This window comes from Echeneis naucrates, chromosome 21 (genome assembly GCF_900963305.1).
Source record: "Echeneis naucrates chromosome 21, fEcheNa1.1, whole genome shotgun sequence".
NCBI lineage: Eukaryota > Metazoa > Chordata > Actinopteri > Carangiformes > Echeneidae > Echeneis > Echeneis naucrates.
Window position 1 is genome coordinate 14761260 of NC_042531.1, and position 13670 is coordinate 14774929.

At 42.2% G+C, this 13670-nt stretch overlaps 1 protein-coding gene and 1 pseudogene across 1 annotated transcript; both read left to right on the top strand.

Annotated features, from left to right (window-relative positions):
* Nucleotides 1-479: 479 nt before the first annotated feature.
* Nucleotides 480-8981, top strand: LOC115062203 (olfactory receptor 11A1-like; annotated as a pseudogene).
* Nucleotides 8982-9841: 860 nt separating this feature from the next.
* On the top strand, nucleotides 9842-10777 carry LOC115062206 (olfactory receptor 52D1-like). Its single transcript, XM_029530837.1, has one exon. It carries the CDS (start codon nucleotides 9842-9844, stop codon nucleotides 10775-10777), a length of 936 nt encoding a protein of 311 aa, XP_029386697.1.
* The last annotated feature ends 2893 nt before the right edge of the window (nucleotides 10778-13670 follow it).

Sequence of the window (13670 nt, forward strand, 5' to 3'; positions counted from 1 at the left end):
ACACACAATAGGATGGCCTAGTATTTCCTCGAGCAGCAGGTGGGAGGGAAAATAGGGAATATGAGGGAAAAGGGTTATTATCATAAAGATGGTCCAAATACATCTTTATATTATTTATCACGCATTAAAATAATATATATTATATTGCATATTTATGTTAGCTTCATTCATGGACACTTTGTCTGCCATCATGGGGTCACAAAAGCACATTTCAGTCATCAGTGTACAATCCAGATCCAAAAGCTCGGGTCTTTGGAGGTTAATTAGCAGAGATCTTTCTTTCCTTTTTTCCTCATCACCCTGGTCTTCAGTAGGAGGGGTGAAGGAGGCTTTTATTAGGAGCGTTACATTTGTTCAAACTGCCAGAGGCCACCATCAGAGATTTTATCCATAATCATAATGCTGAAGTTCCAAATGATCAAATAGCACAGCAATGTAATGAAAAACATTTCATTATGGGGAATGTGTCAGTAATTACAATGTTTACTCTGTCGGGGTTCAATGGCACAGCAAACTTAAGACTCACTGTTCTTGCTCTCACTTTATTGTGTTACTTTGTTATTTGGCTGGTAAATGTGACCATTATTATGACGATCATAATAAATAGAAACCTTCATGAGCCCATGTACATCTTGCTCTGTAATCTGTGCATCAATGGACTCTATGGGACATCAGGTTTTTATCCTAAATTCATCGGTGATCTTCTGTCTGGGTCTTATGTCATCTCCTATGCTGGGTGTCTTCTGCAGGGTTTTGTGTTGCACTCCTCAGCTTGTGCTGATTTCTCTTTTCTAGTTCTGATGGCCTATGACAGGTATGTGGCTATATGTCGACCCCTGATATACCATGCTCTGATGACTACGCAAAGAGTTTGTATTTTTGTGTTTTTTGGGTGGTTTGTTCCCTTTTACATGCTGTTCATGAGCACAATAACAACAGCAAATCCAATATTGAGCGACTATCCGAAGGGTCCAAAAAAATATAGTCGCAGAGAGGCTAAGAAAGGGAAAGGCGATTACCTGCCAGACACGATGGTGGTGAGGAATCACGGCTCCGAGACATATTACCTTTTGCACATTTATTGCTGCTCAAACACAAACATTGGGACGATCACTTCCAAAGCATCTTGTATGAGCACCAAAATGTCAAAGCAAGTAAAAGGCGATATGAAGCAAAGAAAAGTGATGTGATGGCGCTGTGACATCGGTCAGCAAAAGTAGAACTTCCCCCCCTCACCCTCTCATTCCAAAAAACCCGCCAGGAGAAGACCAGCTGATAATAGTATTGCTGACGTAACACCTACACCATGTGACAAATCCCCGTATGTGACAAGTCATTCAGAAACCCATGCATCCTCAATAAACACCACAAGCCCGTGACATTGCTGGCACCTACATTCCGGCCCCATAATTATTACAATTAACACAGTAATAATTACAAACACACACACAAAAAATCATACAATTTCACCTTGTCCTAGTCCATTATAAAGTTCATCGTAGCTCTTGATTTCAGTTCTCTTGAAGGAAGTCAAGTCACGTCCATGACAGAAGTCAGTAATAATTGTCCAGAGTGAATCACTCATGTCAGGTCTGGGTCAACAAGTCAAACAGTCCTTAGGCCTGAGCAGACTCCTGAAGCAGACAGATCTTGGTCACAGGTCTGCAGAGAGTACTAGTCTGGGTCTTAATTTGAACCTGCCGCACTAGTCCTCTTCTGTCTGGAAGTGTCTCAGTGATCCTTCCAATGACCCAGGAATTCCTAGGTGCAGAATCGTCCACTATTAGTACGATGTCCCCAGGAATGAAGTTCCTCTTGACCTTTGTCCACTTCTGCCGTTCCTGTAACTGTGGCAAATACTCCTTTATCCACCTTTTCCAAAACAAATCAGAAATGTATTGGACTTGTCTCCATCTGCGACGTGTATAACTGTCCTCCTTGTGAAACAGTCCAGAAGGTAGACACGGTTGTTTTTTGAGAAGCAGCAAATGATTAGGTGTAAGTGCTTCCAAGTCGTTTAGGTCTGTGGATTCCTTGGTAAGAGGTCTGCTATTGAGGATGGATTCAACCTCACACAGGACAGTATGGAGTCCCTCCTCGTCCAAACTCTGTGCTCTCAAAGTGGAGTTAAGAACTCCTCTGATGGAACGAATTAACCTCTCCCATGCGCCGCCATGATGTGATCCGGTAGGAGGATTAAAGGTCCATTTAATTCCTTTCTGTGAGAGTGTATCATTGATCTGTTCCAGGTTCCATCCTTCTATAGCTCGTTTCAACTCCCGCTCAGCACCAACAAAATTAGTGCCATTGTCCGAGCGGAGCTCCTTAACTTGTCCTCTCCTTGCCATGAAGCGTCGTAAAGCATTAATAAAGGAACTTGTGTCCAAAGATGAAGCCACTTCAATGTGCACTGCTCTTATCACCAAACAGGTGAAGATGACTCCATATCTTTTGACAAGACTCCTTCCCCGCTTGATGTCAAAAGGTCCAAAATAATCCACACCGACATAACTGAAAGGTGGTGCATCAGGTGAAACTCTGTCAGCAGGCAAGTCTGCCATCTGCTGGTGACCGATGTTACCATGAAGCCTGCGACAAACCACACATCTGGACAAGATTTTTCTTATGGCTACACTGGCAGAAGGAATCCAATAGCGTTGACGTAGCTTTGACAGCACATGGTTCCTGCCACCATGTCCAACTGCTTTATGAATGTGGCGTATAATGAGGTCAGAGATGTGAAGATCTTTGGCTATTATAGCTGGATGTTTAGACTCTTCAGGCATAGCTGCCTTACTCAGACGACCTCCAACTCTCAAAACACCATCATCCAGTATCGGGTCGAGCTTGTATATGTGGCTGTTTGTTTTCACGCTCTCTCCCTTTTGTAAGCAGGAAAACTCTTCTGGGTACTTCTGCCTTTGACAGAACTTGATTATTTCCAGTTCACTGTTTTTGATCTCTTCCAATGAGAGGTAACCATGACACATCTTGATGTCCTTGTGTTGCCCTTCTCTTGATGCAGACTGAGCAGTAGCTTCCTTCCTCTTCCTGATGTTCAAAAGCAAAGCCTTAAGCCTCAGTATCCAAGCCATGACTCTCAGGAGACGAGTCCATGATGAGCTGCGATCTATCAAGCATGTCACAGCGTTATCTTTCTCTTGCTCCACAGAAATAATAGCAGAGACTTTGACTTCTGGGTCTCCAGCTGTAAACTTTCCCAAGCCATCTGGATACAAAGGCCAAGCTTCCTCAGGTTGCAGAAGGAATGAAGGACCACACATCCACATTTCATCCTTTAAAAAGGATTCCACTCTCACACCTCTGGAGGCGAGGTCCGCAGGATTGCAGGTAGTAGACACATACCTCCATTGCGATGGATTAGACATCCTAAGAATTTCTGAGACTCTGTTAGCTACAAAGACTCGAAATCTTGAAGTTTCGTTTTTGATGTATTTCAGAACTGAGGTACTATCCGACCAGAAAACAGAGTCTTGTAGTTCCATCCTCAGCTCCTTTCTCCACAGCTTGTCCATTCGAGCCGCCACAACAGCTGCTGTTAGCTCCATACGTGGGATTGTCACAGTCTTTAAAGGTGCCACCCTGGATTTTCCCATTATAAAGGCTCTATGTACAAGACCTTGGTGATTGTGCAACAGCAGGTAGGTGACAGTCCCGTATCCCTCTTCGCTTGCATCCGCAAAGTGATGTAACTGGGCGGAGGTTATTTCTCCAAAGTTGGGAGGTTTTAAGCATCTGCTAGTCCTGAAGCCATCCAGTGTTTGTAGCTCTTTAACCCAATCTCTCCATTCCTGAGCTGCAGATGCAGGTATAGCGTCATCCCAGCCCAGCCCTTTGCGGCAGAGGTCCTGCAGTATCCTTTTAGCAGTGAAAATCACAGGAGACAAGATTCCAAGAGGATCATAAAACGAACCAACAGTAGAGAGGATTCCTCTGCGGGTCAGCGGCTTCTCTGGAATGGTTATACTGAATCCAAAGGTATCAGATTGTGCACACCATTGCACTCCCAGAGCCCTCTCCACTGGAAGGATATCCTGATCCAAATCCAGATCCTTGACCTCCTTTGCTCTTTCCTCCTCTGGTATTGCTGCCAGAACACTGCGGCTATTACTTATCCACTTGGTCAAGTTAAAGCCTCCCTTAGCACATATTTTCCTCAGGTCCTCATACAAGCAAATGGCTTCCTGTTCTGTGGTCACCGAGACAAGAAGGTCATCAACATAAAAACTGTGCATGATGGTTTCAAATACATGCTGACTGAAGAATTCCTTGTTATCCTCGGCGCACCTACGGAGTGCAAAATTAGCAATGCTTGGGGAAGATGTAGCCCCAAACAGATGGACAACCATCCTGTACTCCATCATCGGCTGGCTAAGATCTCCATTGGGCCACCAAAGAAATCTTAACAGGTCTGCATCTTCCTCTGGCACTCGAACCTGATGAAACATCGCTTCAATATCAGACATCAGAACAATAGGTTCCTTCCTGAACCTAGTTAAAACCCCAATTAGCATGCTTGTGAGGTCCGGTCCTTGCAGGAGATGTGCATTGAGTGAGGTTTCTTTGAATGATGCTCCACAATCAAAAACTACACGCATCTTCCTTTTTTGAGGATGGTATACCCCATGATGCGGAATATACCAAACCTTGCCATCACTGCGCTCCAAATCTATGTCTGGCACTCTCTCTGCAAATCCACTCTCTATGAGGTTATCCATGAATTCAACATAGTCTTTGTGGAATGATGGCTCCCTGGCAAACCTTCTCTTCAAGTTGAGAATACGTTGCTCTGCAATTATGCGGTTATTAGGCATGCTTAAGTTTCTGTCTTTCAGAGGAAGAGCGATGCTGTAATGTCCATCAACCAGTTTTGCAGATCTATCAGCCATCTCAAGAAACTTGCAGTCATCCTTTGACATCCCCACCAATTCCTCTTGGTTGTTCTCCGGGAAATCCACTTTAAACTGCTTACTCCAGAGTTCATCAAGTGTGACAGCTGATATTCTGTTAATGGAAACTGTTGACTGACATCCAGGACTATTATCATCTCCACCAAGTGGTCCATTTACTGTCCAACCCAGCACTGCCTTTACAGCATACGGCCCTCCATCCATGCTCCTAATGACCTCCAGGGGCTCCAAAGCATTAGGAACGTTTGTGCCAATCAGAATCTCCACATCTGCATCAATTTCTGGCAAGCAAACATGTTTCAAGTGAGGCCATTTGTCCAAGTCTTGCTGGCGTGGGATGTTACTTCTATCGACAGGCATCTTTGGTTGTACAAAGAGCTTTGGTATTTCATAATACACGTCACTGTCCAATCCAGCAACTTCCAAATGAGAAGTAACACCACTGTCAACCACCTTTTCTTGTCCCATGGTGCGCAGAAGAATTTTTGTTTTCCTCCCAGGGAGACCCAGCCTGTCCATCAGACCCACTGTGCAGAAAGATGCTGTACTCCCTGGATCCAAGAAGGCGTATGTTTCTACTGTCCATTGTCCTTTAGCTGATTTAACTCTGACAGGTACAATAGCGAGCTTACAATCTTGATCACCGGCCCCAGTGAGACCACTGGTTTGCACTTCTACCATACCGCTGCTTGATGGATTTTCTGAAATGTTCCCATCCTTTTCCATTTCCACTTCATTTTCCCTCTGATGTATATGCAACATGCTGGGGTGTCGTGCACCACATATTTTACAAGAAAGACGCTTCCTGCACTCTTTGCTCATGTGCCCAGTGCACAAGCAGCCAAAGCAAACTCCATTAGTTTTCAGGAAATTCATCTTTTCACTGTGGGCTTTCCTCTCCAATAGAGTACACGACTCCATCCTGTGTCCATAGCTTTTACAGTAAAGACAAGATTTCTCAGGTCCATCCCTTTTGTTATCTGATTGAGTCCCTTTTTTGAATGTTACAACATTTGTGGCGAAACTGCTCCCTCTAGGCTTTGAACGAGGTATGGATTTTGTTCGGCCACTTTCCTTTATTGTGACGATTGGAGCATCCTGTATGTCTCCAAATACAGGATCCATTGTGATTTTTACCTGTCGTTCAATGAAGTGGACAATATCAGCAAACATAGCTCTGCGTCCGCACTTTTCTTGGATGTCACATGCTGCTGTACGCCACTTGTCCCTCAGCTTGTACGGTAGCCTTTTGATGATGTTAAGCATATTTGCTGATGTATTTAAATCACACAGATTGTATACATCCTTCATGGCATTACAACACCCACGTAAAAACAGACTGTACGCTTGCAAAGCTTTTGCATCTTCTGATTTAATCGATGGCCATGCAAAGATTTTATCCATGTAAGCAGATGCAATTACATGATCATTTCCAAAATGTTCATGGAGCAAAGTTTTCGCTGTGGCATATCCATTTCCATCAGTCATGTGTTGACAGCTTCTGACCAGTTGTTGAGGCTGTCCTCTGGTGTATTGCTCCAGGTAATAAAAACAGTCTCTCTCATTGTTGGCCTTTTGTTCAATTGTTTGTTCAAATGACTGTATGAAGGTGTGATATTGCAGAGGGTTTCCATCAAATATCTGAATATCCCTTTTTGGCAGTGATGCTAGACATTGCTGCTGCACCAGCATTGATGTTATTTCATTTTGTTTCTCCATCACAGACATGATGTAGTTGTCGCTGCTGATGTTCTGAAAAAAGGGTACATTTTCAGCCTTGAGATGAGACATTGGTGGTACTGCATCATTTGGAGTTGTGCTCTGAAATTTTGTTGGCACCGAAGACCCCTGCTGGAGAGTTTTAACTGCAACCTGTTGCTTTGACTTTACACCACCAAAGTTTGGATTCAAAGTTTCTGCTTCAGGTTGTCCTCCTCCATCCTTTCCATCTTTACATGGTAAAAAGGGCTCTGCATGAATATTAATTCCCTTTTCAAAATAAGACTCCATGCCGTCCAGTTTGCTAGAAGCAGCACTCCTCACGCTTGATCCAGACTTTCTCAACACATTTACTTTTGCCACAGATGCAGCTATCTCTGCTTCGAGTTGGAGTTGTTCCTTTCTTTTCCTTATTTGCTCTTCCTGCTCTTCAAGAGCGTGTTTTTCCTTGAGCAAGCTTTGGCGAGCCAGCAAAGCAGCAACATCGGCCTCAGCTCTGAGACGTGCGGATGAAGTGGATGACACATTAGACCTTGTGCTGTGTTTAACGCTGTCATGATTTGAAATACTGTCAAATGGTGCTATTTCATCCTGATCATCATTTTGAGGGCATAACAACCATTTTCCTTCTTCCACATCCTGCTGTGCTTCATCTTCCACAGACAATTCCTGATTGGACAGGTGAGTTTCCAATAGAGGTACTTGGGTTATTTTAAACCATGCTTCCACCTCCTTAATGCATCCATCTTTGTGCTTATTGACCTTTGAAAACCATTGATTTTGTCTTTCTTGTTCCTCAGTGGGAATAAATGGCATCAGAGATTCATGTAAAGCAGTAGCGCACTCAGATTGTTGCATTAAATCATTCAGTTGTGATTTGACCGGAAACACATTTTTCTTATCCCTCATGAGCTCCTTGAGAGATGAAATCAAGCGTTTTATTTCATCCACTTTCTTTTTGCGCTCCTTTTGAATTGATTCAATTTTATTCACCATGGCCTTTTCCGTGAGAATTCTTTTTCGTTTCTCCTCAGATTTACCGACGCTTGTTCCAGTATGTGTAGCGCTCATTTTGCATGCACACAAAAATCACAATGAGAATCCAAACCAAAGCCAGCAATATCAAAAACCACAATAGTTGCGCAACATCAGTTCATGAAATCCAGCGCCGCAATAAATCACACAGTGAGGCAGCAATCCAAGCTTCCAACAAAGCGTCAAAACTTCACTCAACAGCAACAAGCAAGACTCCGGGACAACACGCCAACTTCCATTCGGTATCAACCAGCTCAAACTGTTTCCAAAAGCCAACATAACAGCCGAACTAAGTCAGTTTTACATACCGCTGGTGATCCGCGTTGTTGCCCGGCTGCTGCACTGTGAGGCGTCCTCAGGTGAGCTCCAGCTCAAAGCGCTTTGTCTCGAACGTTTTTGCTGACAATATTGAGCGACTATCCGAAGGGTCCAAAAAAATATAGTCGCAGAGAGGCTAAGAAAGGGAAAGGCGATTACCTGCCAGACACGATGGTGGTGAGGAATCACGGCTCCGAGACATATTACCTTTTGCACATTTATTGCTGCTCAAACACAAACATTGGGACGATCACTTCCAAAGCATCTTGTATGAGCACCAAAATGTCAAAGCAAGTAAAAGGCGATATGAAGCAAAGAAAAGTGATGTGATGGCGCTGTGACATCGGTCAGCAAAAGTAGAACTTCCCCCCCTCACCCTCTCATTCCAAAAAACCCGCCAGGAGAAGACCAGCTGATAATAGTATTGCTGACGTAACACCTACACCATGTGACAAATCCCCGTATGTGACAAGTCATTCAGAAACCCATGCATCCTCAATAAACACCACAAGCCCGTGACATTGCTGGCACCTACATCCAAGGTTATGTGGCTTACACATACCAAAGATCTACTGTGTTAATTTGTTAGTCTCTAATCTTGCTTGTTCTGCTTCTATTGCAAAAATGATTATTCCAGCTTTTAATTATACTTTTTACTTTTGCCATTTCATGTTTGTTATTTGGTCTTATGTTTGCCTCATCAAAACGTGCCTTAGATCCGAAGAGAGTAGGAGTAAGTTTATGCAGACATGTTTACCACATCTCGTGTCTTTAATTGTTGTTGTTGCATGTTTGCTTTTTGATTTGTTGTACATGCGATTTGGCTCAAAACAATTATCACAAAATGTCCAGAATTTCATGGCAATAGTGTTTGTCTTGATTCCTCCTATCGTTAACCCCCTCATGTATGGATTCAAACTGAGGCAAATAAGAATCCGAATTCAAAAGTGTATTTGTAGTAAAAAGTCAGATTTTTGACCAAAGCCATGAGATATCAGCACAAAGAAAAACCATGAGGGTTTTCAAAGCAATGCCTCAGACGTTTAACCAGTTTCCTTTCAGGATAAGACAATGTGAGATTTATGCAAAAAACAACATTCAGAGTTGTATACTATATTTACCAAAGTCTGGTAAATATGATACATAATATATTCTAATATAATTCGATTTCAATATCTTTGTCATTGTGTCAACTATTTGGCTGGTAAATTTAGCTATTATGACAATAACTGTGGAAAAAATGTACTCATCTTTCTGCATGTGCAATTTGTGTATCAATGGGCCTGACAACAACAGGGTCATGGGACATGATGCAGAAAGGCAGTGAGCCGTAAGGGTTCAGATCTGACAGTGCAGGACCTGTCTGATTTGTTAATCCAGACTGTCAACTAAAAAGGAAAACATGAACTGAGGAAACAGATGAAGTGAGAAGTTTGGTAGAATGCAGCTTCAAGAGACATATTATTTACTCCTTATATGTTTAACCTCAGACAGGAGACTGGCAGTGTGTAACAATGATGGGTCACTTGGTCAGATGCTATCAAGTGTCTGAAGAAGACTACAACGGTTGTTGCCAAATGTAATGACAATTATTACAGTTACACAAACAAAGTCTATGTGTGTCTATCTACATAAACAAGAAAAAGTTCATTTCACCTTCACTGGATGAACAAACACTCTTATTCCCATGTGTCTCCCTGTTGTTGTTAGATGGTATAGAGAGAGGGCAGACCCTGTAGGGATGGAACTCCAGCTCTTTAAGCCATCTGTCCTGTCACTGAGGCACTGACACAGGGGAAGTAGGATTTGAAGTGAGGTGTCTGATCTGTTCGTTAATCATGGAAAATGTTTCTTTTGTAAGAATCTTCACCCTGTCCGGGTTAAATGAGACGCTTAATTACAGAGTAGCACTCTTCTCTTTGACGTTATTATATTACTGTGCTATTTTGTTCTTCAATGTCTCTCTCATCATTATTATTGCGTTAGATGAAAACCTTCATGAACCTATGTACATCTTATTGTGTAGTTTTTGTGTTAATGGACTTTATGGAACCACAGGTTTCTACCCCAAATTCCTGCTAGATCTGCTGTCACCTTCTCCAGAAATCGTCTATGAAGGATGCCTCTTCCAGGCTTTCATCATGTACTCCTTTGCTTCCTGTGATCTGTCCATTCTGGCAGTTATGGCCTATGACAGGTATCTGGCTATATGTCGCCCGCTGCACTACCACTCTCAGATGTCTAAGAGGAGGCTGTCTCAGCTGGTATGTTTCTCCTGGTTAACTCCTCTCTGTATCCTCTCCATCAATGTTTTTCTAACATCCAGACTCAAGTTATGTAGTTCAAACATGCAGAAAATATTTTGTGTGAACTGGGTAATTGTTAAACTTGCTTGCTCTGAAGCTGACACCTTTTCAAACAACATAGCTGCCTATATTTCAATTGTTATCTATGTTTCTCATGGCTTTTTCATAATTTGGACTTACATGCACATTGTTAAAACTGCTGTCAGGTCGGAGAATGTCAGGGTGAAGTTTATGCAGACCTGTGTGCCTCATTTAATTTCTTTAATTACATTCCTTGTTACCATACTTTTTGATTTGATGTACATGCGATTTGGCTCCAGAGATTTACCTCAAAACCTTCAAAACTTCATCTCGATCGAATTTCTGCTCATTCCTCCTCTGATGAATCCTCTAATATATGGATTTAAACTGAGCAAAATACGGCAAAAGATTCTATATTTGGTTCATGTTGGGAAACAAGTGACCTAGTGCCATAGATGGGAACATGTGGTATAGTAAACCAATGACACTTGCCGATGAGAATATTTCAACCAATACCTTACACTATACATGTAATTTGAAATATATAAGGGATTGAATATTGTATTTGAACAGCATCGTAGTCAGTTTATATGTTAGATTTTTTTTTTTTTTTATAAAAATCTGAATACCACCCTATGTTGAATGAAGAATAATGACCTAGCCCAAAATAAAAAGTTTAAACTGTAAAGAACGGAGTTTAAAAGGCTCTTTGAATGGTAATCTTTCACTTTTCTACCAAATGAATGAGAAAAAAAGAACTAACATGACGGTAAAAAGGGCTTTGCCACCAACAGCTCAGGCGGTCCCTCTGCTGTTCACTTCCTGCTTCTGTAGGAGCTGGTATGCAGTGAACAGAAAGAAGAGCTCACTCCGCAGGCTGCCGTTCTCTCTCAGGTGCACCGACCAAACACTGTCAGCCAATGCATCCTCTCCACTGTGGGTGTCTGTGTGGTCTTTCCTCAGCTCCACTCCAGACAGTCGTGTAGGATGGTGCTCTGAATCTCCTGACGACAGGAGACAAAACGAATCATCAGTCCAGCCATAATTCACTCTTTTTAAATAGAAACTAAGCATTAAGAGTCAAAAATAAAGCTTCTGTGGATATAAAAAAATTTTTTTTTTATTGAACTCCAGAGGGTTTATATTCTTGAGAGTTTAGAATAACCAAAAGCCAACACAAGGTCAATTTAGAAGCAAAATTTTTTCAAGCTTCACTTTTCAAACCATCGCAGCCAGCAGGTCCTTAGAGTGCAGAGATAAGTCTTTTACCATAATGATCGTGTATTTCTTGTAATTTGTATAATTTAGGGGGGAAAAAATGTCCATTCATTGGTTGGTTGAGATATTTGCTTGCTCAGTCAGTTCTAGTCTTATATAAAAACCTTTTCTTTAGTTCCCCTTGTTGGTCTTGCTGTGTGAGCAGTAGACAACATGTCAATGGTCTCAGTGTCTATGAACAAAATGTACCATTATACCTGCCTGGAACCTGTTTGCACACTCCTTTAATGATCCCTGAAAAATGTGGACAACGCTTCCTGTTGTCTCTGTTAATAAATCAAGATATTGAATATATTGTTAATGTGAACAAAAGAACGAGTCACACCCTTTCAGCTTCCCAAAAAAGCATTTTTATTCAGATTCAAATTCGGTGTTAATGCCACAGCAGATGCATTGCCAGTCTTTAAAAGGGTCCCTGAGTCAGAATTAACTTGATTCAGTGACTGTGCAATTATGCACGCCATGCAAAAAATCACGACTACGGTAGGAAACTGATTATAATTATAAATTATAAAGTCTGAAAAAAATGCTTGGCAAGCATCATCCGTGACAACAGCCTTCTGTCTCTGGCTTCAATTAGAAGAGAGGCATCGCTCAAGGTATTTACAGCTCCAAACCTGATAGACAGTGAGACAGTAATGAGTATAATAACCTTTGCAGATAATTCTGTAAAATGAACCCAGGAGGCCAGCTCAGTTTAACCCTTGCTCTGCTGTAGATTTTCAATCATTGGTACATTTGGTTGCAGCCTGAATGTGCCGTTCTGCCATTCAAAAGAAAAGAACAGGATATCTTGGCAATTTCTAAAACAGAACGTCATAGTCATCATTTACAGTATGTATACATTTATACAGTCTCTCAGTGACCCATCACATTTGTGCAACTATACAGTGGAAAAAAAAGAGTTTAGTTAACCCTTTGGAATGACCTTAATTTGTGTGTGTTGGCCCTGTGGTGGACTGGCAGCCTGTCCATGGTGTACTCCGCCCTTGCCCAGTGTGAACTGGGATTGGCTCCAGGATGCACCCCACTCAGAAACAGGTGGTAAAAGATTAATGAATGAATAATCTTGTCCATAGTGAAATACAATTCTAACACTCAGTGTCAGATATTAACATTACCAGAAGCTAACAGGAGTCTATTAGCTCATCAGTCCAGTCTGACAAACTGTCCATAAATGGAGATGATTTCAAGCTGTGACTCTTCTCATTGAGGAAGGTGCCAAGCCGAGATGACTCAGTCTCCTCAGAGGCTTAGAGTAGCCACTGGATCTGGTGTCCATCTTTGTTCATGACTATTATAGACAAATGAAGCAGCATGGTATCCATGGATACAGAGGCGGCAGCGTTTCGTAGACTGGTGAGACTCAAGTTGTATTGTTTGGGCTCAACACCAAACACATAAGTTCAAGGGGGAAGTATAAATCAACAGCGGTGAAGTACAGTGGAGGGAGTGTCAGGACTGTGCAGCTCAACGCCATCATAAGGAATGACATCCCTGTCCACCTGACAGAGTACAGTCTGGCTGATGCAGCAGGACAGCGGCCCTAACATGGAAATAAATCTACAGCAGAACACATTCATATGGAGGAAGTTACTCAGTCCCAGGGCCTGTTACTTTTCCGGCAGCACTATGAACGTTTAACGGCTGCGTGGTTTGTGTAGTATCACAGTGCAGCATTTATCTGCAAGTGTGTCTTAGATGAAGAACAGATTACATTTTACCAGTACAGAATACCAGATCATTCCAAAAAGTCTGCAGACCCTTCCTTACCAATGCAAAACGTCCTGTGGGCATCAGACATTGCTTCATATCATTTAAAAGGTCTACTGCAAAATAAAATCAAAGTGCAATTTCTAAAAACAAATGAGCCATTTATAATTTACCTTATGCACATATTTTCAGTTTACACAATCTTGTGTGACTATGTTGTAGCTTAATGGAAAGCTGAGTCATGATGAGAGGAGGAAGATGGATGCCAGCGGGCCTCTGTGAAAATGCCTGTCAATGGAGGAGGGAAACACATGAAGGGAGGAGGACATGTTTCGTGGTCACTCAGCCA

Bases quoted from the DNA above. Each gene is read 5' to 3' on its own strand.
- LOC115062206 (XM_029530837.1), top strand. From the start codon at position 9,842: ATGGAAAATGTTTCTTTTGTAAGAATCTTCACCCTGTCCGGGTTAAAT.